The sequence below is a fragment of the Chamaea fasciata genome, unplaced genomic scaffold, assembly GCF_029207755.1.
Source record: "Chamaea fasciata isolate MVZ Bird 193981 ecotype frontalis unplaced genomic scaffold, bChaFas1.0.hap1 SCAF_9, whole genome shotgun sequence".
Taxonomy (NCBI): domain Eukaryota; kingdom Metazoa; phylum Chordata; class Aves; order Passeriformes; family Sylviidae; genus Chamaea; species Chamaea fasciata.
This window is the reverse complement of record NW_027094094.1, coordinates 19670255-19695197: the sequence shown is the minus strand read 5'-3', so window position 1 is coordinate 19695197 and position 24943 is coordinate 19670255. Positions and strand designations below refer to the sequence as shown.

At 47.5% G+C, this 24943-nt stretch overlaps 1 protein-coding gene across 1 annotated transcript in view; it reads right to left on the bottom strand.

Moving 5' to 3' along the window:
• The window catches only part of TLL2 (tolloid like 2), an 85322-nt gene extending 63912 nt beyond the window's left edge, over nt 1–21410 (bottom strand). The window contains exon 1 of the mRNA XM_066191340.1: nt 21260–21410. Coding sequence (XP_066047437.1) covers nt 21260–21410 — 151 coding nt within the window. The remainder of the gene's footprint in view (nt 1–21259) is intronic.
• Between the last annotated feature and the right edge of the window lie 3533 nt (nt 21411–24943).

The window sequence follows — 24943 nt, the reverse complement described above, 5'->3', positions numbered from 1 at the left end:
TTGCAAAATGAAGTGTTCCACCCCCTGTAATACACAAAATATTGCTAGAGTAACACCTGGGACAAGGATGCTTCCCAGAGAGTCTCAGCACCAGCAAAAACAATCCAAAGAAGCATGTGAATAAAAACAAATGAGAGGTCACATCACAAGAGATGTTCCAGCCAGGTTGTTGGGGGTTGGGTTTGTTCCTTACACAGGTTCATCTGTCAGTCAAAGTATCAGTATTTGTCATCACAGACAGCTGCTTGGTTCACCTGCTCATTTTGAAAATGCATAGGGTTTACGTTTGAAGCCTTTGATGCTACAGCCATGGGAATTCCCTCCACACAAGGGCTGTTCATGCTCATCAGGTGGCTGCTGGTGTCCACAAGCCTGGGGAAGGGCTCAGCCCACCAGTGTCTGAGAAGGGGCACTCACACCGCACTGTGCACCTCAGGGAAACTCCCTGTACCACCAACTTGCCCAGAAACAAGTGTTTACCAAGTAATTGGTCACTGAAACCTGCCCTCTAGGCATCATGTGATTCAAAGAGGTGGCTTCCCCAGAAGGGGACAATCCTGCAGGAAGGAGACAGTGGTGCCCCAGATGGGTACTGTGCTGGTAGCATAACACAGCCCAGAGCACGGCTTGCTGAAAAGACTCTTGGTTCAGAGGCACACTTGGTTCTAGAACCCCTAAAATACCACATGCCCCTCTGGTCATTCCCTGTTTGTTTTAAACTCCTACAAGAAACCTAAAAAAAAAAAAAAAAAAAAGGTGATTGCCTCTTCATTTATACAGTGTAAACAGGATCTCTTGCATCCCGGTCTGTGGCTCATAAGGCTCACCAGCAGCCTGTTCAAATGCCTCTTTGGAATTGCACCTGTAGACACAGAGCAGAGGATGGAGCCAGCCTGCTCTGGCAGGCACTCTTCCAGTCTGCTTTGCAATGGCGAGCACTACAAATCTGGCAGACACCTCTCTATAAATACTGCACTGTGCAGACATCCCTGTGCAGCACAAAGAATCACAGTGCTGCCCTCACAGGAGAGGTCTGCATCCTACTGTGGATTTCCTTCAGATGGTTCTTTCTGATGTCCCAAAATGTTCATTGCTTCCTCCCTCTTTTCCGAGTGTCACTGCCATAAATGCTTTGTTCTTGTGTTTTGGTGTTACTGTTCCACATCAGCTAAACTCATCAGTCACCCAAACACAGCTACAGCAACAATCACCAATTTCTCAGTGACTCCCACCTTGGTCCATCCCATCACAGTTGGCATGCATGAAGTCAAAGCTCTCAATAGCCAAGGGCATTTTAATTGTCACAGCCATACACATCACAATGAGCATCTCCCACTGTACAGAGCTCCACAAGGCTTCAGAGGCTGTTGTAGCTCCAGTTACAGAAGCATCAGTTTTGGGTGCAATTTCTCATAGTACAAAATTGCTCTCAAGATTCACACCCAAAAGTCAGACCAGCCACAGTTTTCTGTTTTCTTCAACAAGATCTCATTACACTCTATTTATTAAGACTGCTCAGAAAGATTTAGAATTGTACCCTGATCAGACCTCGGAGTTTTAAACTAGGTTGTTGATAGACCAGCACACAAGTGAAAGATGGTAGCAAGGAAGTCATGCATCTCATCTTCTTTAGACACAACTGATCCTGCACCAGCTGTGAGCAGCCACAAAAGCAGTGAAAGGTTAAACGTCATTACGTTAATTCCTATTATTTATGCAGTAGGTACCCATGAGAAGTTGGTCTTTATTGATACATTCTTTAACATGCTAGTTCTGTTTCACTTCAAGCACTTAACTGCATCTGGGTGAGGACATGTTCTCACTTCCCAAGCAAGCCAGCTGCACCCTTCACTCGCTCAAACATCAATGATAAAAGCCTGCTCAAGAACATGCATCTGTTTCACGCATGGCTCATACGGCTAATTTAAACAGTTTCCATATGTTGCCAAAGAGCTGTGACCAAATGCCACTTGCAAATAAATGGGAAGATTGTCTGGCTTCCACAGAGAAAAGTTTCATCTTGGAGCAACAGCTCCTTTGTTCCCAGGTCTGCCTGGGCTTCCCCAGCCCCTTTCACAGTCAGATGTTGCTGACCAGTCCAAACACCGCCTCCTCCTGGGACCATGCCACTACAGCAACACACTTTACAGATCAGGGCAGCTAGGCTTTGGAAAAGACCTGTGATGAACACCTCAACATGAGCAAATCATAGAATCATAGCAGGGTTTGGGGTGGAAAGAACCTTTAAAGGTCTAGTTCTAACCACTTGCAATGAACAGAGGGACACTTTCAATTAGATCTGGTTGCTCAGAGCCCTATCCAACCTGACCTTGAGTGCTTTCAGGGATGGGGCAGCTGCCACCTCTCTGGGTAATCTGTTCCAGTGTTTCATTAACCTCTATCAAGGTAACCACTTCCTGCTCCTTCTTCCAGAAAAAGTTACTTACAGAACAGTCATGGTTTTTGCTCGGTCCTTGCCCAGACATTTCCATTGGGCACCAGGCTATAACTTGGAATTGCTTGGAAATATATGCCTGGAAAAGCATAAATTAAGCTCTGTGGCTCCATATAAGCTATAACTTCATGTTTCCACATGTTGCTGTGACACCAGAAGCTACCATTTCACTTCTGAAGTACACACAGTGGCTTTCTTCTCTATCCCAGCCTGCCAAGAGGCCAGTTGCCATATTACAGTTAGACCACATCCAAACTAATGGTCTGTAGATGTGTAGATGGGAGGACTGTCAGTAAGGCCTTCACCCAGAGTTACTACTCTCCAAGCGGTAGGTCCAGTCAGGGAAGCATACAATAAGCATCTCTATTTGGAAATGGACAGGAAGCTATTAGAAGGATTTAAAATTCAAAGGGGAAAATAAACAGATGCCACTATTTTCCTTGTCAACAACGGCACGTTGTACCTGCACCCCAGCGAGGTGCAGTGCAGGTGCCCGTGCCTACTGGAACTGACCTTGCACAGTAAAATCCACATTGTCTCTTCAGACACAGCTTGCTGGAGCAGGCACCAAACAGGTGCCTCAAAGAGCCATCCAAAGATATGTTTCTCAGCCTGTCCTGAGGAAGTGATTATTTTACGGTTACAGAATCCAGGATAGAGCTGAATGTCCCAGATCCCCACCTCAGTGTTCCACTATTAGACAGACCATCCACTGCTGACCAGCACCAAGGTGCAGGAGCTCCCCTTCCTTTCTTGAGGATGGAGGGTGTCTACTCCTTGCCACTTCACCAGGCAGAAAGGGCAGTCGGACCAAGTGGAATATGAGAACATCCAGCTCCACACTGCCTTGCACAGGGGGGTGTCTCCCACTGCTCAAGGTAAGGGAATCCATGCTCACCAAAGCTATCCTACTCCTACGTCTAGTGGCCACTTTGCAGCATCTCCTCCCTCTTTGGGAAAGTTGTTGGGGACCACAGACACAGTTAACAGAAAATACCCCTCAAATCTCATATTGGGTGAAGCACATGAAAAATTACTCACACAACTGATTCACATGGTTTCTGTCATTCAGAAATTCCTATGCATAAAGGGGAGACATGGGATTTGCACATAACCGACTCAGACAGCTGCAGATTTCCATAGGCACTAAATGTCTGCAAGCAGAAGCCACTCCTCATGTAATCCCATTAAACAGCTGGAATGAATGAAAATGCTGTGCAATTCAGCATACTAACAGCAGCCACCCCTGCTTCCTCCACCATTAGTGCAGGGTCCTCTCCAGTTCAGCCTCTTCCCATGGGTCCAAATTACAGGAGTTATTTCATGTCCTAAACTTTGCAGGAAGCCTGGAGCACATGTGAGCCTACAGTAATGGAAGACTGCTGTCAGAAAGCACTCAGAACATATCCACGCTCTCCATCAGCCTCCTTTGCTTTTGGGGATATCACTGCAGAACATACAAGTCTTCTCATTAATAGAAATCAGCACACTGGAGGTTGGGAATAGAATTAAAATCAACACACCACCATCTCCAAAGGCAAAATGGTGGAACTCATACAAAATATAATTGCTTGTAGATCACAGGAATCAAAGGCTCTGGAATCAGGAGGATCTCAGGTGAAAGCTGTTTGCCATTTAAAGGCCTTTCAAGGCATTTAGCACTGTATCACACTACAGCAGATGTGGAGAGCCAGCACAGAAATATAGCGTTCAGCAATTTGAAGGAGGCATCATTAACCCTTCACATCCCAGAGATGCCTCTGCTCCCTCAGGCATCCAGCAGAAGATGATATTCAACAAGGCTTATGCTTCATGCATATACAAATATCACCTACCTTTCACACTGCTAACTCATCAGCCGCTAACACACTGGAAACAATGCTTTCCAGTCATATGTTATTGTCAATACATGAAGTCTCCTATGACTTCATGGAAACGGTAGGGTCTCTCAGGGAAGGTTAACTACAGCCATGACTCTCCAGACAAGCAAGCAGGATGAGATAAGCACATGCACAACAGAAATACCATCAATTGTAGATGGTATGCAGCTTGCAGAACTGTTCATTTACACTCCCAGAGGCAGCTGGGTTTATCTCTTTACGTCCCATCTTCCTTTCCAGTCACTTGTTCCTGTGGGCTTGCCTGTGCTATCACAAGCATTCAGAGGACTGGAAAGTAAAAAACCTTTTGGTTCTGAGTAAAAACCAGATCAGTCCCTCTTTGTGCTCAGTTCCTCCAGCTCACTGGTACTGGGAGAAGGAGGATGAGAGGGAAGACCATCGTCCTCAACAGCAGCCCAGCTTTAAATTGGAATAAAGTGGCCACGACTGTAGAATCAGTGGACATGGCTGGGTCAGAGAGAAGTTGTTTGACCTTTAGGCAGTGGCTGGACTTCTGCCCCAGTATGCCCAGCCTTCGCTTTCCAGCTTTGTCCTGAATACAAAGCATCAGTCAGAGATACTCATCCCAGGCCTTTACAAACATTCATAAGCTTACATTGTAAATATTCAAGTATATAAACATATAAATCATAAGCGTTTCTGCTGGCCATCCCCCTCTGGAACACCTCAGCTGCACCCTGTGCATCAGCCTAGTCTTTGTCAAAGTTCTGCTCCTCATTTTGTGACAGCAAGTACTTGGCACTTTTGCAAGTGGTCCATATGCTCCTATGCCAAGCACCCAGTAAAGCACAAGACTAGCAAGGATCTTTTTTTCATCCTTGCTCGGTGCTTACCTCCCTGGCTCTGCAAGGGAAGAGAAAGGATCTCTGTCCAAATCAGTGCCCTCCACCACACCGCTGGATCTATTCCTGAAGCAGTGTCATGCAATCACATGATTAGCAGCTATCACAACATGTAAGCAGGGTAGGGTTGGAGGTATAAAAGCAAGCTTCAATTTTTACATATCTCAGCTTCAATAAAATATCATTACACAGACAAGTTCTTCCCCTGACAAGCTGTTTGTGCCCTCTGGATAGCAAAGTCTTGTGTCAGGAGCGTGTCTGTCTTTGAAGTGGGAGATTGCAGTTTGAGAAAAGCAGGGAGCAAAGGTGAGAGGGACCAGAGCTGCTGTGAGGCAGCTGCCAGGATTTAGCAGTGCCAGTATGGTCTCTGTGCTAGCCTTGGTCTGAGACAACGAGGCCTTTTTTGGCTTAGGCTCTAAAAACACTTCCCAGCCACAGGCAGACTAGTCAGGGAAAATTCCAACCCAAAAAACTGCAAAACAGAATCTAATTCCCGTCCCACAGTTTTAAGCCAGGCCTTATCATGAGCAACTCTGAGCATTAGCAGCAGGCAGTGTCAGCAGCCCCGCTGGAAAAAAAAAGGGAGGCACCGAAACAGAAGGTGTTTGGTTTTTTTTACTGCAGGACACTTGTCCTGTGTTAGAAAGAAGAGGTGGTGCTCAGGTGTTTGCTCCAGTGGCCGATGGTTTTCAACCCCTCCTGCTTCTCCAGAAGATGCCATGGACAGGGAATCAGCTCAGCAGGAGAGCCTGAGGAAGCAGTAGCAAATCCCTTCCTCTCCCACCATTAGCACAAAGGGTGAGGAGGGAGATTTGCCTCTGGCTTACCCTCTCAGGGCCAGCTCTGGATCAGGGAAAAGCAAAACGCAGGCACTTTCCAGAAGGGCTGCCCCCATCAAGAAACATTCCCACCTATTCAGCTATTGTAACAACCTAGCAGCAGCAGATCTGCCCCCCCTTGTCAGTCACCCCTCTGCAGCCACATCAACACCCATCAAATGCCAGTGCTCCCCTGCATGGTACACAGTTTGCACAAGATTAAAAACCACCATGAAGCAGCATGGCCTAACATGGAGGTTTTCAAGCTGTGCTCTTCTTATTCCCTTCCAGATTTTGCACAGACCTGTAATATGAGGGGAGCAGACCTTTACTCAAGCAAGGGAAAGGGGGAACATACCAGTGTATTTCTCTGGGCTTGTTGCTAATATACCCTTTTACACCCACACACCTGATGTTGAAGATGTACTGTGACTCATGTGAAACCTCATCTGCTCCACTAGTCCTACACAGAGGACAAGCAGCCATTGGGAAAGTTTGGGAAAGAAAACCCAAGGAACTTCACAGATTTGAAACAATAAATAAACCCCAAAATATTCCCCTGAAGCGGGAAACCAATGCACTACACTAAATACACATGCTTCTGCCATCAGCAGGGAATACTGAATATGAGCTACCCAAAGGACTTGCGTTGCCACTTTATGTTTTCCAGGTGCCAACAGAATGAGGACAAGCTAAGAAGTGCCCCTATCCACTGCTCTTTAAACCTGCTCTTCCTGGGTCACCCCTAGCTCCTAAGTAGAATCCCAAACCAGCTGAAAGCCAGTTAAAAGCTCATATGATCTGCTGCAGTGTGCTGCAGAGAAGCAATAAGTAACTCCCACAAGGTGTGGAGCGTGGCTCAATGTTTCCCCTCCTTTTAGACAGCCGCTGCGATCTCAGACTTCTTAAAGAAAAGAATTTTCCTTCAAGAGCAAAGGATGAGCATTTTCTGCTATTATAAACGGCTGAGTTCCTGTGAATCTCCCCAAGACAAGAGCCAACACGTAGGAAGCTCTGGTGTAAAAGGAAACAGAAATGGAAACAGGTAGGCAACACTAAGTAAACCTCTGAGACACCAGATGCTCTGACTCCTTTACGGGTAAGAAAAGAGCACAGGGGTGCTGCAGTTAAGCTCTGGCACTTATTCCAGCGGGCTGTGGGTGCTAAAAGTTTACACAGGGTCAAAAGGAAAGCAGATGGAAGACAAAGGTATCCAATACCATTAAAGACAATGAGCCACCTCTGGATGGGGGATTGAGGAGTCTACAGCAGTAAGGGACACTTCCTGAATGTTCCACTCTGTCTTACCCTGCTTTTCTACACCTCCTTTGCTGTTTACTGCTGCCCCAATAAAAACGGGTTACAGAGTTTGTTTCGAGGCAGATCAGTCATTCTTAAGTATTAACAGTACATTTCTAAGGGATCATTTTAGCTTTAGCAAAGCTCCAAATATAAAAGAACAGATTAATAAAAGGCCTTTAGAAAGTATTTTCCAAGTGCTTATCCATGCCTTTTTGGCTTCCAACTAACTTTAAAATTCTGGTCTGAATTGTCTTGGTGAAAAAGGATAATTTTTATAGAGGGTCTTTTACAAAATAGTAGGATGCAATCATCTCTCTGGGATGATACTTCTCGTAGAGAGAAGTCACAGAAAAACATGCAGTGTGTTGGACACTGAATGCCAGGGCAAATTTTGTAAGCAGGAAAGAGTACAGTGGTTAGCAGCTGGGAAACTACTGAAGATGCAGAGCCACACACTAGTCTTCGTGGTTGGAAATTCCCAATTCCTACCACTTACAGTTTTATTCTAGCCCAGCTCAGGGAACATTTACAGGCTGAATAATTTCTGCTAGCCCCAGAGCACCACAAATGGTTTCAAGAGTGGAAAGGTGTTCGAGGCAAAGACCTTGCTTTGAGGGTGCAACTTTCAGGCAGCAAGAGAGGGAAAGGGAAAATGCAAGGCTGAAATCAGCTCAGACACATTCAGCTGGGCCAAAGCCTCCAGCAGTGGGATTTATCCAGAGCTTAAAGCGTTTCTCTGGGACTCTTTGTCACAAGAGTGTAGGTACAAACAAATGGTAGCTGGGACAAAGGGAGGCAACACACATTTTATTAGTAAAAAGTTAATCAGCTTAAAGTGTGCAACTAAATAAGCAAAGCTTACATTAAAGTGACCCACCAAGAAAAGATGCCATGGAAATAAAGTTATACGAAATACAATATAGTCTCTATGTTCTTTTGTAATCCATCACGATAAATATTCATGATTCTGGGTTAATGGGGTATGCAGCTCTCAGCCACCACAATAGTTTTTTGTTTATTCTCAAGACCATGAACTTTGGAACCATGAACCTGAATTTCAGGACTCTGTATTCATGCATGTTAGCAAAATTCAGGGCAAGGCAGGGGGATGGAGACAAGGCCAGGACCTTGGCTTGTGACAACATTACAGAGTTGGCTGCAGTTTTTGACAATGAGTAACAAGAGCCCCAGGATGCACAGAACTTCTGGTGTATCTGTCACCTTTTCTGCCTCCATGCCAGCAAGGGGAGGAGAAAAGAGGCACCACCCTGTCCCACACTTCCAGTCCATTCAGGACATGGCTCATTCCAGAGCCTCCCTCTTCGGAAGGCAATGGCATCCCCAGACCAGCCCTTGAGGAAGCAGAAGCTGCTGGCATCACACACCAGCACCACAGAGCAGAGCAGAGGTCCCTTCCTCACACAGGGAGGAAGACCTGCATGCCCCTGAACACAATCCTTTGAGCCTTCACATCAACTGAAAGGACACTTTCACATTCTGAAAACAGTCCTGAAGACAGAGGTCACCCAGCTCCAGTCCTGCATTCACCAGATAGAACACAAAAGTCCCAAGCCTCCCTAGCCAGGCCCACATCCAGTTGTTCCTTTGATGGTGCCACCCTCTGCTGACAGCAACATTACCAGCCTTCCCTGTTTTGCCATGAGACCTTCCAACCTCTCCACTCCAACTTGCATTAACATGTACAGATTACAGCGCCGCTTTCAAGGCATGCTAGGAGCCTTTGGGGTTAATGAAAGACACGTGGAAACCTAAAAAAGAAAAAACTAAAAAAATCCCCCCAAAACTCCAAAAAAACAACACCCCCCCCAAAAAAAAACCCCCCAAACCAACCACCACAAACTCAAAGGTCAAAGTCTTGAAAGCAATAAGAGGAAAACAACGTTAAATGTTTGATCACAGGCATTTTAATACATTTTAGTTTGTTGGGTTTTTTCCCTCACAACTGCTTACAACTAACAGCAAAGACTATGATCCAGTAAGGTCTTCAGCAGATTTCTAGTGTATTCAACTCAGCAAATTATAGAGCCCTTTCCCAATAAAAACTCCCAATTACCTTCTTCCTCTTTCCCTACATAATGTAGTGAACCATGAAAGCAAGGCTTCCAAGAGCCTGGCACTAGAGTCAGGCCCTGTTTTGCTGAGAGCTGGGAGCACGGCTCTCCACTCTGCACCACTATGGATCAGCCTGCTCGGTCTGCAAACAAGAATTCACACCCCTTCACTGACCCCTCGGGTTTAATTGCCCGTTTTAGGGAAAGCGCAGCCCAAGATTCATAAATAAATAGGATCTATTCTTCATGCACCTTTCTTTAGGACAATCTAGATGGCAATCCTTGCCACACAGAGCTCTGTTCCTCTGTTTGGGCAAAGCTGATCAGCTGAACGTGAGCAGCACTAGGACCAACTCGGCAGCGCAAAGACCAACCATGGCTGCAGAATGCACTTTCCTGTAATAATGCAAAACTCTAAGACAAAACAACAATACTCCCTTAGATTTGAAGCCTTTGATGCTTCAATTGCAATAGTTCACAAAGGACCAGCATAGAACGCTTATAAATAAAGAAGAGGAATTTAGCAAGAACCACAGAAGTTGAGGAATTAACACAAAAGATGAAACTGTACTTTTGAAAAGAAAACTATTTCTCCAGCTACTGAACTATCTGCCTTGAATCATAGAAAGGCTCTGTCTAAAAATCAAGTACATCAGAAAATAACAACAGCCTTCTCAAAACCAAGGTGTCTTGCTGAGACTGCATGTATTTAGCATTGTAATATTTGTGATATTTTATATTCGCAATACCTGCAATAGCACAGAGATGGCTGTCCAGAGGGAGAAATACACTAATGGGCAGAGTAGGAAGGGAACTGGCTGGGAAGCAAATGCTTTCCCCATTTCCAGTGTGGAATTTTGAGCTGAATGACACCCTTCTGAAACAGGGGACACCCCCAAGCCCTCCCACTCAGATCCAAGGAGGTGCCTCTTCCTCGCACACTTGCCACAACCAGTCTCTGAAACAACAAGCCTCTAGGACAAGCCCAAACCTGGCAGCTCCTTCCATTTCACCACAAAAGCGCTGGGATACAGCCACTGCCACGACCCAGGAGGACAGAAAATGCAGGCACACGTGATGGTTTGAAGTCTCCATTTCATGCATGCTTGCAAACCCCATGGCAAATGCGTCACACCTCTGCCAAGAGATGAGGGACTGTACAACGGGCAAAGAGAAAAAAAGATGCTCTTTTCAACATCAAAACAAAAGAGAGCAGCCAGAAGGTTTTACTCCTCATGTCAACATCCTATTACCAACCAGCAGTTTGCCTTGACAACAAAGCTTTCCAAGAAAAGGCAGAGACATGGGCACTTGAGTGATGGCCTTAGGAGATCCCAGCCCTTTGCCCAGGAAACAGCAAAAAAAACACCCCCCAAAACAGCATATCACGTATCACCTTCCTACTGAAGCATGACAAAGAGGAGAATATATGGCAAAAGAGGCCAACGAGGGGAAAAACAGAAATCAATAGGATCTAACAGAGCGTGACGGAAAATCACTTCCCTCATAAAAAGAGGTTACTTACCAGGTTAATGAATCTTTTCTGTTCTGTACTTAGACACCCAGGAAATGGAAGGGGTCACAGGAGCAGTGTGGGTGGGAATGAAATCCCTAGAACATGCTTTCAAGAACAATCAAAGGTTAGAGATTAAATCCAGACAGCAGCCAACTGCACAGCACATCAGCAGCTTGGTACAGGCACCAGCTGCAGCTCAGTGTCACCAAGCAAAAACCAGTGTCAAGCAAAACACTCTTCCACCATCAGCAGCACAGCACAAAACAGACTCCTCTTCCAGGGCAAAACCAGCCTGACAGGCCACTCCTACCCCTTCAAAGGGTCAGCCCCAAGAGCCAGAGCATCTCTGCCTGCTTGGGTGAGCAGTACCAGCACAGTCAAAACGAAATGGTCTGTGGGTCCCTGATGTAACTGCAATAGAACCACGAAAAACAGACTGCACCAGAAATCACACCGTGTAAATCACGTAGACAGCTCTTGGCCCCATGGCCAAAACCTCTCAGAACTCACTTAACATAAAGTACTGCTCCTTACCTTTGTTGGAAATGAACAGGAAAAAATAAAAACAAAGAAAAAACCCACCAACAACAAAGAAGCATCTGGGCAATGGCAGGGTACAAGATCTGGTGAGAACAGAAGGCTGAATTAGACCTCTGGAATATCAAACACAACTGAAGCCAGATGCATTCTGGAGCCCTACTGGCAGGCCCCACAAATAAAGCACAGACCCTTGCTGCTTTATCACTCCCTAGCCCACATCTAGTTTGACCTACTGACAACAAGTGACCCAAGGAATAGATCTACTTAGGTCCAAGGTACTCAGTGAGGGATTCAAGAGTTCCATCTTTTTTCAAGGCCACTGAACTTGTAGGTCACTATATTGGGTTCCCCGTCTGCCTGCAAGAATTATTTACCAATGGATGTTTCTCAGTCTGGGTCATCTTGACTCCAATACAGCTCAAACACCTCTGCCATGCAGCTGTACAAGCTTCTCCTGCAGCAGCTGCCTTGTTTACTACCCACTACCCAATTTCTGCAACAGAGATAGGGATAACGCAGCCAGAAATCCCCTTTGTTACTCGTATTTAATGCAATCTTAGGTTAGATTTGTTTTACAGGATAGCTGTTCAAATCAGTAAAAACCTAATCCATGTCACATTATCTGCCCTCATGCCCAAGGAACTATACCACAAGCTTCAAAGCAGACCTAACACTGGCATTTCTGTGAGTTTTGATTTTGCAAGTCTAGTGAGTTTAAGGATTTTTACATCTGAGGAATTTCAAAGCAAAACCAATGCCTTACTGAACCAATACCTTCATCACACACATCCTGCCAACACACACAGTAGTGTGGACAGTCCTTCACACAGATGTCTGTCCCGGGAGCTGGGACAAGCCCTTCTGCCAGGTCCAGCCACTGTGAGTGGCAGGAGGGGCACAGTTCGTAATTATATCTGTCTCTTTCGAAGTCTGCTCTTTGAAATGAACAACCCCCAGCAGGTCCCACCTGAAACTCAGCATGCAAAATGCCAAACAAACCAGCCAATTTTGCCAAAGTTCTGAGCAAATGAAAGCGCTGCTGATTAGGCAATGCTGTTTGCAGACAATGCTGAGTTCAGAGTCACACTGATGGAGGAGAGAGTGAGACTGGCTACACTCACGAGGACACGAAAAGTGGAGGAAGGCAATTCTCAGCACCCAGTACTGTATCAATCAGTCTCTTCCAATAAAGAGGCAGAGGGACCCAAAACCAGCAACTCTCAGGAAGAGATAAAGCACTCAGCAGACTTAGATTTCTGTCTCATAATATTGTGGTATTGTTTGCTCTGTGAACAGCATTGGGCTTTGTGGATAGAAAAATTAAACAGATGTTTTTTACTTGAGTGCTGACATTTACACGAACACAAAATTACTTGAGAGGACATGAATTTCCATTCAGATCTAAAGCTGAGCTGATTCATGGGCCAGTAGCAGCAGTGGGTCTCTGACTATTTCTACCCTCAAACCAGAGGCTTGAGAAATCAGGATTTACCAGTTGCTGGGATTTCCTGGGGGCTTCCTTCTCAACATGCAGTTGGAGATTTCTCTCCATTGCAAGCTAGGCTGACACAAACTGGCCAAGAAGGGGCAATCAGTCATTGTGAGTTCTTTAATAAAAGGCTTCCCTGCACATTTAAGCAGTTTCTATTGACAGGGAGCCTTCCTGTTCAGGAAGTGCTAGAATGGGAACATCAAAGTACGCCTGGAGATCAGCATTTCTTGAAGCTCAGCTGCAACAAAGGAGAAAAAAAATACAAAAACCAAACAAACCCAGAAGTCCTAGTTGCTGAATCAAAACAACAGCCAGTTTCTGCTTCGTCATCTATCTCTTCTAAGTACTGAAATCACATTTCAGCACTAGCTGAAAGTGGTTTTGTTGCAGCTTAATACCTGCAGTACTTGTGATCCAGGACAACAGAGTCATTCAGTGACAGAGGTCCCTCCTTTCTGCCAAGCCTGCCCATCTCCAAACCAGCACAGAGACTGCCCTGTCAGGTCAGTGTCCCCCCAGTCCCATGGTCACCTCCTCAGCACAGACAGCTCTGCACTGTGAGCCACAGAAGCCAGCCCTACATTCCCCGGCTGTTTCCCAAAGGGAAGGGGAGCTGGGCGGAGCAGCCCATTTATTACAGCAAACAGCAAGCAGCCTGTTGCCAGAGCTGGCTGAGCAAGTGCAGCACAGCAGGTGGGTTCACAACAGGGCTGCTCTTGGGCGAGCAAGGAGAGAACCTACTGACCTCTGGGAGTTCCTGCCAGGACGGGAGAGGAGATGTCAGGAGAAGCCTGAGGGAGAAGGCATCACAGAACACCTGAGGCAGGAAGCAGAGAAGGATCTGCTTCTGAATTCTCCAGGCAGGTTTTGGAGAGTGCTTCAGTAAAAGGGAGACAGGGGAACATCTGAAATAAATCTGTACGAAGCAGAGAGGGAAGCAGGCAGAGAGCACAAAGGTCCCTGCAGCAAAGGCCAAGGGGGAAAAAGGAAATTAAAGAACCAGGGAAAACAGGTTAGAATGTATCGGCGTATCAGGCACATGGCGCTGTCAGTTTCCCCAGGACTCATGTGTGCTAATGAGCCTAAGCAGGTTGCAGTGGGAATCTACAGCCACACGGCTCTTCCCCAGACTGGGCCAGAGGCAGCTCACCTGGGAGACACCCACAGGCACAGTTTTAGAAGCAAGAAAGAGGTGGGTTACCAGAAAATGCAGCAACTTCTTTTGTTAACATTAGCAAGGCGCACTCCACGTTAGAGCAGGAAGAGATTAAAATCTCCAAGCAAAACTGCAAAGGTATAATGTAATTACACAAATGCAAAGGGCCTCCAACCAAAATCCTCAGCTTTGTGGACTTTTAAATCCTGGAAGAGTTAAAGCACAATTTCTAAATGCCTTTTTCTAGGACTCTGTGACCTACTAATCTTATGCTACAAAACAGCTGAAAAACAAGCAGCTTGATCCCACCTGTGTAGGCTATGGTCGAGGGCAGACCCCTGTGAACTGCACCGAGAATAGGAAGTTCAATAGAAGCTCTGGAGAAGTGTCCATGACAACTGCAAGCACCTCTTCCCCACCCTACCAGGCTTTTTTAAGGGGAGAAAAAAAAAAAGGCCTCTGCCCTAAATTTGCCCATCTTCTGTCCTGCCCATTGCTAAATCTCAAGGTGTGGGTATAGCACAGAGCGTTACATTTCCTACAGGCCGAGCAGATCCAACACACCCCAAGAGGTGTCAAAGATCAGGCATGATTTAGCCAGATCCCAAGAAAACAGATAAACACTGGAAGGACTTCAGACCCAGATCTCAAGTGGCAGTGATCATAAGGTTTTGCTCTCCAATTCCCCAGGCCATTGACTTTCCTGCTGAGGAATCTCAGGTGCAATAAAAGGGTTGGTGGTTATTATTTCTTTAAGCTAGAGCCATTAGCTTGTGCTCAGCTAGGATTATATTTAAAGTCACCTTAAACCTTCCCTTTGAGGAGGAAACTTCTGCTGCAGCTCTACCTTGCTGCAAAGCACCTCCCCAATGGCAAACAGCTGCATCACTGAAGAGTGACTCTAGTAGATTTCACCCACCTGTTTTCCGTTCTGTAACTGCTGTCATCTCCCCAAAGCAGGTAAATTAAAGACTGAACAGTCTGGTCTCTCATTCTTTCCCAGACCACCCAAAAAGAGTCAATTTCCTCCTTGAGTATTTAACCCTTCCTGCAATGTACCAGGGAAAAAATGCAAAGGGAATGATTGCCAGTGAGAGCTGTCTTCTTCCCCTATAAAAGTTTCCATCAGCTCAGCACTGAAGATTCCACAGACTGGGTCACGTCCCAGACTCTTCTCTCAAAGCACTCCTATTAGCATTGGTGGCAAAGGAAGGAAGCTTCCTTTTCTGGAAGGCCATATACCTTCTAAAGTCAGGAGACCGGGACTCAGCTGCCAGCACCGCCACCACCAGCGTGACCACACCAGTCCTGGGTAAGCCATGGCTCCCACTCTCTTCTACAACTCAGACCCCACACCACAGGACTGGTACCTTCTCCTCAGCTGCATACAAGCCCAGAGACTTTAAAGCTGCAAAGAAAATCTGTGAGGTGGAAATGAGATTTTTTTCACAGGGTTCTCTGATTCCCAAGCAAAGGGCACTTTGGCACACACTCTGCCAGTGCTCCCTGCATTGCCAAACTAAATAGGACTACTTGCATAATTGCAGGAAAGCTCTTGTCAAGAAGTGAGCAGGCTGGATCTATAGCACAGCCTGCGAAGAGCTTTCTGGTTGCACTGCTAACATGATGGATCCATGCTTCCAACTGGGAAAACAGCATCTGCATCCCACTCAAAACCCAAACAACACTCAAATGACCCAGACTTTATAGATGCTGTCTCCCCTTTCTCATTTGATTACCCCCTCGAGGCTTTCAGTTCCTAAGAGCAAATTCCTCAGCTGCCCACAGAAATGTCTGCACCTGAGTTCAGATGTTTGCACCACAGCCCAAACGAAATGTGCGATCTCTAGAACAAAAGGCACTGCGCCTTTACAGAGGAAGAGCTGTGAGGAACAGAACAATGAAGCACAATTTACAGCTCTCAGGACAGCACTGCGTGTGAGAACTCTAAATACACGGGACATTAGGAAGTTAGTGGATCAAATCAGCAGATGAAGCAGGAACAAGGATGCACAGCAGTATCCTGTGATGCACAAGCAGCATCCACACTTGAAGGAGCCTTGGCTTGCAGGAAAAATGTGATCTATCATTGCCAAACTGCTTCTCTAATAACTTTTCTAGTGATAAAGAAACAGGAGATATGGAATTGCTAGTCAGTTGATGCCCCTTCACACCTCTTGCCTCAGGTTCTTCCCCTTTTGAGCTCATATCCTGAGAACTCCACAAAATCCATGGGGACTAATTCACTTTCTAGGTGCTATCTCCCTGCCAGAGCCCTGCTCTGTTTTGCAGCCTCCCCAGGCCAGCCTCTGCCCGCTCAGAGCACTGCAAGCATCGGCCCAGAGCAAAAGCCACGGGGAGATCAAAGTCTCACAGAAAGAAGCTGAGCTTGACTGCAAGGCTCACTTGTACCTATTGGCAACTCCTCCTTGCTCCAGCTCTCCTCAGCAACACAAACCCTCCTGAAAGACACTCGAGACACACAGAGGCAGCAGGAGCCCAAGTCCCCTTTGGCTGTGCCTCAGGAGCACATGGCTGGTGGGCAGCTCTGCCCATCTCCTAATGCAAACACCTGCAGAGAGAAACACTGCATTTGGCCTGGGAGTCCAGACATGTGGGTTGGCCCGTGTCTGGACTTGGTCAGCCTGTAGTCAGGACATGTCACACCAGAATGAACTGCCCAGAGCAGAGAGAAACAGGACTCCAACACAGAACACCCTCGGTGGACCCCTCCCTGGAAGATGAGCTATTGCACTGCACCTCCGGCTCACAAAAGGCAGGAAGTGCCACGTTAGGAGCCAAAGTACCCAGGAGTCAAGATGCTGAAACCAAACTGCAGCTTTTTCTCCCCACCTGGCAAGTGAAAAACAGCCTCATGGCAGTTTTGAGCTGGAAGCAAAGGATCATCAAGCCTGTACACATCCAGAGGATAAGTTATTCAGTCCCCAGCTTTCCCTCCTATTTATGCCTCTCACCTCCCCTTGTTGACATAAGTTGGATGATATTATTCCCAGAGGTCACTTTGAACCTTAGGGATTCTGCTCTTCACCTCAAATTAAAGTTTGTACAAGCTTGCATCCAAATAACTACCAGAACAAATTACAGCCTATTTAATTCCTTTGGTTCCAGTTTGTCTGAGGAGCCTCAGAAGGACATGCTTGTTTTGTTTAGAAGGCATCCATGGTTCCTCCTGCTGCCTGTCATACAGCCTCACTCAGACCTGTACACTGGCCCGGGTGTCCTTAACTGGATCCTCAGAGCAGCAGATCCATCCAAAGCACATGTGAGGCTCATAACATTTTCCCATCTATTACAGAGCAGTTCTGGGCAGGAACCTTTGTACTATTCCCTTTGAAAAGCTCCAGTGACCTGCTACAACACTCAGCAAAATCCACCCCACAGAGCCAGCCAGCACTGCCACCTCCCCTGGCAACTCAAGCTGACAGTGCACTGCTGCCTCAGCTGCCCCTTGATCAGCCATTCAGGAAGCTCCTTGTTTCTTTCTGCCTTACAAAAAGGCAGGAAAGCAGCCACATTAGGAAAAGAAAATCCTGGATGTGTGGAGTTAAGAGCCTGAGCAGCAGTGGAGTTATGGCCCATCATCTGTGCCCTGGTAACTGGGCATGTGTTGATACCAGTAGCTCAGTGGTTGCAGTGCTTTAGGAGGTTACTGCCCTGTGCTGTCCCTCCTGCCTTGCTGCAAGAGATTATTACATCCTCCACTAATGCAACAGAGAGGAGCACGTGCCAGGCTTTCCATTCCCAGTCTAGCAGAACAACCACCAACAGCCTGCAGTCAACCTCAGGGCATGAGCTGCAGGGGTGAGGAACTGCCAAGCTTTCATGTTGTAACAGGCCAGATTTAAATCCATCACAGCTTCTGGGCCACGGCTATTGGCCCACAGGAAAGAAGAAAAAAATAAAAGAAGATAATAAAAAGAAATAAGTAAAGCACCACCATAGTTTTAACAGCTTTGGAAATCATGTAAGAGGAGCAGCAGCAGCTTGTCTTCACAACGGGCTAAGAGCCTGCACACAGTGTGCAGCCACAGGACCGTGCACAGGAGCCTGTGCCTATGGCAGCAATGGAAGCATCAGCGCAAGTTTCATAGTGCCATTTCTGTTTCCACAGACCACCTGTTTCCCCCTGCAAAACATACCAGACACCTGAGCATTTCACAGCAGGTCTGCAGCCACTGCCCTCTCCAGTCACGCTTCTTGACAGATCCCGACACTGTCCCACGAGTGGAGGAACTTGGGCCTAAGGAAGTTAAGAAGACTTGTCACTGCTATAGTTCATCAGGAACAGAGTGTGATAGACTTTCCTTACAGGCATTAGACCACAGCCCAGACAGGCCCTCTTGGAAAGGCAACTCTGTTAATGGCGTCTTCACCTTGTTTCACCAATAGAAATGGATCACTTCTTAATCTCAGCTCAGCTAACCCTTTGAGATGGTGTTTGCAGCAGAAATCACCTGCCTAGCTCCACTAGGTGCTGGTGGTCTAGGACAGGAAGAAAGCTTGAATGCGCGGCAGGGTCTAACACAGGTTCTTGTGGTTCAAGCCTTGTTTGGTTTGTCTTGGAGCTAACTTTAAAAATTGGAACTATTCAGTACACTGAGAGAGGTACGCAGCATGTAAGGAGTGTCTTGTTCTCTAAGTACTCTGCACCTTGGGGAGACACAGCCATATGAAGAGAAACTGGATCAGAGAGCCTGGAAATACAGCCAGTTAGGACCCACTGAAAGGACCAGAGTCCCTTCCTTCTACAGAAAACAAGACTGAAACTTGAGAAAGCTGGTAATGGTGCTCACCAGCGCAGAAGGCTGCAGCAAAGCAGAAGGCACTGTACTGTCCTCCACACGTGCACAGACCAGTGAGAAAGGCAAACTCCAATTGCAGTACTGGAGCCTCAGGTCAGGAACCAGAGCCGTGCCGGCCTAGGCTGCCTGGCAGCCCCCACCACAGACAGCTGTGTGCCAGCACTGCCAGAAACACCAGCCTGCTCCTGGGAGGAACAGAAATCACCTGTGTGACCTCCACAGGTCTTGTTCACTCCTCCCTTTCTATTGGAAAGACATTGGAAAAGCATAAAAGGCAAACACTGAGAAGTCAGAAAATAAAGATAACTTCTGTGATTGATCCTGCCTGAATTGAATTAGCAGGAATAAAACACACAAAGGTTTTCTGTCCACCACAAGAAGAGGTGCTGATGTAAACGAAGGGAGGCTGTCCTTGGCAGTCCAGGGTCTTTTCTGTGTGCATGCAGAAGTGAGAGGGAGAAAACTTGGGAAATGAGGAGACTACAGGAGAAAAAAATAGAAGGTCCTGCAATGAAGGCAGGCAAAAGGAAGGCTGGGAAAATGTTTGGGTTTTTTCTCCTTTTCTGCCACAGGTTCCCTGTTAGATGTAGAGAAGTCAAATAAAGTCAGTGTTCTCTGCGTGGTCCTTAAAAGAGAATTCCTCATCCTCCATGTACTTGATCTGACAGCAGCACCCAGCAGTCACAAGGACAAGTCAGGGAACAGAGATGATGGTATAATTTTGAGGAGAAAGCAAGGATGATACACTTTCATATGGGAAGGCTGAAGCACTGTACCTCTAGCTCTCCAAGTCCAAACCATGTCTGTGCCACTAACAACTAGTTTCACTAGAAAGAGAGATCAATTCATTACCATTTAGAAGCAGACACAAGTACCTTAAAGCATGTTTGGGCTGGATTCCATATTCATTACAAAGAATTAACCTCCACACACACCAAACTATATATCAAATGACAGATGATTTGCTGATCAAGGGAATGTTTTGTGCAAAAAATACTCTCTGGAGAGGACTGAGCTGAATTTTGGAAGGAAACCCACCACACTCAGCCTACATACAAAGCCAGCTAAACTTGCTGTACCAGGCAGAGAAGCTCTGAAAGACATTACATTGATAGAGCTCGTCTCTGTGAGCAGATACGGCTGCAAGTACCGAAAAAGCAGACAGGAGAGAGCAGATAACAAGAGAAGCTATCGCCAAGGGACACTGAGTAACAGCGAGGAGCACATTCAGGGGGCAAAGCCCCAACTCAAGAGACCAAGAACACCACACGCAAAGAAACACCTTTCTTTTTTCAACTCCTACAGTATTAAGAAAACGAGAGTTCACACAAAATTATCTGTAAATGTAACACAACTAACAAGGTATCAGTTGCCAATTTCTCAGCAGAGAAGCAATCCACAAGACTACAACATTCTCTAATAGCTGGAACCGAAACGAGTCACACTCACATCAAGAGTACCTCCTAGTTTTCCAAAGAGAAAATCTGGGTCCATATTCTCTTTAAATTAAGGGAATGCAACATTAGGGATGACAGCAGCTCTTTTCGAACTCAAATAGATAAAAAGCAACGAGCTCAGAACCAGCAGAGTGCAGTCTGATAAGGGAACGAAAAACTCGGGGAGAGGGATGGAGGCTTCCTGGAGAGGCTGTGGTAAGTGGCCCACAGGCAGCAGTGGGGTACCTGGGTGCCCCGGGAGGCCGGGCTGTGTGCGAGGCGGGTCGCGCCGCTCCCCTCCCGCCGGGGCGCCCGGGGAGCCCCGCCAAGCGCCGCCGCTCCGGGACACGCACCGCAACTTCGGGCCGGACAGAGCTCGGGGCAAGTTCGAACAGCTGCCAAAAGGCAACGAAAACGCACAGAAAACGCCCGGGGCCGGGGGGGGAGAACCCCCAACCCCAACACGCAAAGCACGGCCGGGCATTTCCCTGGCTTTGTAGAGGGGGAATCTCGCGCGGGAGGGAGCGGCACAGGTGGGAGGGGAGTGGTGCGGGAGTGTGGGGCGATTTACCAAAAAAAGCCAGGCACAGCCTCCCACCCGGGGCTACAGCCCCCAGGCAACGCGGGCAGCGGGGCGCGGGCGGGGGGCACGCAGAGCCCGCCCGCACCGGCGGGCCGGGGGCAGCTCGCTCGGTGCCCGCCGTGTTCGGGAAGGCAGCGGGATGCCGGGGACGTTCCCGGCCGGCCCGGGGGGGGGCTCCCGCCGCCGCCGCCAGGTGAGCCTGGGCACGGTTCGGCCGGGCGGACCCGGGGTACCGAGGAGGAGCGCCTCGCAGGGACACCTGTCCGCCGCCGCCGCCGCGCTTCCAAACTTCTCCCAGAGTTGCAGCCAGCCCGCTTCCCTACCGGCTTTGCAAGGGTCGCGGTACTCCATCGGCTCCTCCGCCGTCTCCGGTTCCCCCAGCGTTAAGGAGGCTCCGGGCGCGCCCGTCCCCGCGGCAGGCAGCAGGAGCAGGGAGAGCAGCAGGCGGCGGAGCGGGGCGGCCCCGCGGCCCATGGCGGCGGCGCGGGCGGAGCGGGCGGCGCGGCTGCCCGGGGTGCGGGCACTGCGCGGCGCCGGCGGCCCCGGGGCCGCGGGGGGCGCCGCCGCTGCCACTCACGGCGCCGCCAGCCAATCACGGCCGCGCCCGCGCCTCGGCCCCGCCCCGCCCGCGGCCGCCGCCCCCCGCCGCGCTTGGGAGCTGGAGCCCCAACAACGGTATATTATTTTATAAATACGTAAAACAGTGGAAATTATGGATATTACGGTTAGTTACTACGACTGCTATTTAGTATTATTTTCCGTCAGTCGGTACTTCAGGGGCAGCCAAAGAGAATTAGCCGATCCGCCGCCGAGAGAATCAACGTTTCACAGCGCAGCCTTAAAACCTGTGGGTAAGTGGAGTTGTTAGACTGTGGATGGAGAAGGATGGGAGGAAAAATCACTCCGAACTAAAGAACGGGAGAAATTAAGAAAGATGGGACTAAACATCAATATGTGCATTTATCCCTCTCACCTGTATTAAATGTGCCTTAAACCTCTCACAGTAGTTTTCAGGGGCAGCTAGGCTGTTTTACTGGAAATTTGGGCTTTAGGATGATCCTTATACAGCAAAGCCTGGGAAATCAGGAAGATGGATCACATGCAAGATGCTCGATTGCATCCAAGTCTACACCTTGATATCTGATCTAGTGGCTGTCTGAGCCCGTACGATACCATGGACATCTCTAACAGCAGAGCATGGGGTAACACACTGGAAATCATACTTTTAGGGCTGCTGGCTTGTGATGGAGGTAGATCACACAGGCACAATGATTCTGCTGTTTGCATAGTGACAGGGACAGGACAAATGCCCAAAGCCCAGACATCTCACTGGGTGCTGAATCGTCTTGACAAATAATCTCACGAGGGCCAGACAGGTGTTTCCATATGAATTCAACACTGCCTAGCACAGCCTCTGGTCTGAGAAGATGCTAGGCTGATCCTGGAGCAATATTTCCAGGTTGGTCATGTGTGCTCACATTGCTCAGCAGACGCAGCATTAGGCAGGGAGGGTACAGCTGCCATCCTGGTGAGCAGAGAGCTGACAAAGGTATAAGCTCAGTGGGGTGTTCCTGGGGTGAACACCATTTCCCTGTGCCAAAACTGCTCCTTCAGCTGTTTATTACCAACTTCCCATAGCAGGATCATCAAGCAGCATTTCCCAATACAGCATGGGCTCCAAGCCCTCCCTTCACTCAGACAGATAATCATTTGCCATCCATAAATTTGTCCCTTCTCTTGCAGCCTCCAGCCATGAATAACTCAGCACAAAAGGGCACAATGTGATTCAGGCACCTCCTCAGCAACTCAGCCTATTGCAAACTGTTCCTGACTGTTGCCCCTGCCTCTCATTTAATATTTAGAATTGTCTTCAAACCTTCACAGAAGCCAAAAAGACTGCATCAAACTCTGACATGAAAGCGACAGTGAACAGCTCTGTTAATTAAACACACTGGAGTTTCTTACAGCTGGTGTTCAATGAACCAAGGAAGACCTAGGTTTCAGGCAAGGTTTCTAGCAGTAAAACAGGGAAGTCCTAGAGCAGGCTGCCATGAAGAGCCAGGGAGTTTCTATCATTGTAGGTTTTTGAAGGAGAGTGTAGACAAACAGCCATCAAGACTAAACTTAGTAAGGTCACTTTATCCATTTCCTGAGTTTTATACTGCCCATTTACACACTAACTACTTTTACTTTTTCTGTATTAGGTTGCTACTTCCTTTGATTTTGTCAGATGGAAGAACAGTCTAATGGTTATTTTAAAATGAAAAGATGATCGCCTCTCTGTGTTTCATAACTCCCAGCTTTTATGGGATCAGCACTAGCTGCTCTTTTCTCTCCTCTAAAAGGTCCTGGCAATATAACTTTCTGAGGGTATGGGAAGCTGGAAAACAAGATCTTGAACCTTTGTAAGAGTGGTCAACAGCTTCCTTGATCAGCGTCATGAATCCTTGTCATCCCTGTGGAAATCTGGGCTGTCACCCACTAAGAACAGTCTTTTGACCCCACAGAAACTGCTTGTTAACCTCTTCCAGCGTGACAGTTTTCACTGGGGAGCCCAGCCTCTTCTGCTCAGAGAACCTCTATTACAGACATGGATGGATGTAGAAGGGGACATCCTACAGCTCTGAAGGAGGAAGAGAGCAAATTAAAGTACGGATCCTTAACTGTGCAATTATAGAGTCTGTGAGGCAGTTCAGAGGATTCTATCACTATTATCCACACACGAAAAAATAATGTTGCCCTACTACAGGGAACTCTGGAAGTCTCTAACATGAGAACTGCTCAAACCTTCCAGAAATAGTTCTCTGTAACAATCATGGCACTTTACAAGTGGCAGCCAAAGCAGTGTACCCAGAACAATGACTGCTACCTGATGTTTAGGAGATAAGCACATGTCATCATGATTGGCAGGGCCACATCAGTGCAACTCGGGAACACACAGAGCCCCATGAAAGAATCTTTTTCATCTGAGCTGTTAAAAAGTCAGTGAAGTCTCACATTAGCAGAGCAACTCGTGACACCAACAGTTAATTATCTGGAAAGAAAACAATCCATATCCATTGCTGTCAAAGGCAGTCTTTTCCTTTGCAGAGCCCTCTCCTGCCCAACACACACAGACAAAATCCACTGTCAAGTCTCGCTGAGCAAGAATGCACATAGCCCTTTCTGAATAGCATCCATGGGCTGAGCTATGTGTGAGCTACTCAGTGCTAATGGAATATCCCTGCACACAATATGTCCTGAGGCCAAAACACACACAAAGTTTGTTAGGTCTTCCACAAGACCTGCTTCTCTTCCCTCTTGCCAGCACTTGAGGTCCACCAGTTCTTCTAACAAAGTGAATGAGGCACCACTCCCTTGGAGCCTGTCCCACTGCTGATTCCACAGCTGCCGCCAAGTTCACAAGAAACCAAACACACCAAGGTATTTGCATCACCTAGGGCAGGTAGAGTCCTGGAGAGATGGAGCATAACCCTCTGAACCCAGAGCGTTCTCTTTCTTCTTCCCTCTGCATTTCTAGTGCCCTTCACTTCCCCTTAAACTTCTTTCATTGCTTCTTTTTATGGTAGGAAAGGGCTCCTGTTTTAGGTGTAGCCCAATGAGCTGCATCCCTGCCTACAGGCACCATGAGGCCTTCTGCAGAACCATCACCCTCCCTTTGCTTCACCCCCCTCTAGCAGAGGCCCATTTACTCTTACTACTATTACAGGCTTCCTACCCTGACAAAAGCTCTTCACTTCTCCATCTCTTTTTTCTCTGACAGGTTTATATCTAGCAATCTATTGCTCTCAACTCCCATATCACTCATAGAGTTGACCACTCTTGGGATGTCCCTTCTTCCCTGAGCAGTCAGACAAACCCAGGTGAAAAATTAAGTATCAACCCCTGCTCTCTCTTCCTTTCATCACCCACTTTAGTTTCTTGGGCAGTAAACTGAGAGTGGGTATTTTTTTATCAAGTTTATTGCATTACCACCCAAGAAGTACCTCCCATAAGGTGAAATGATT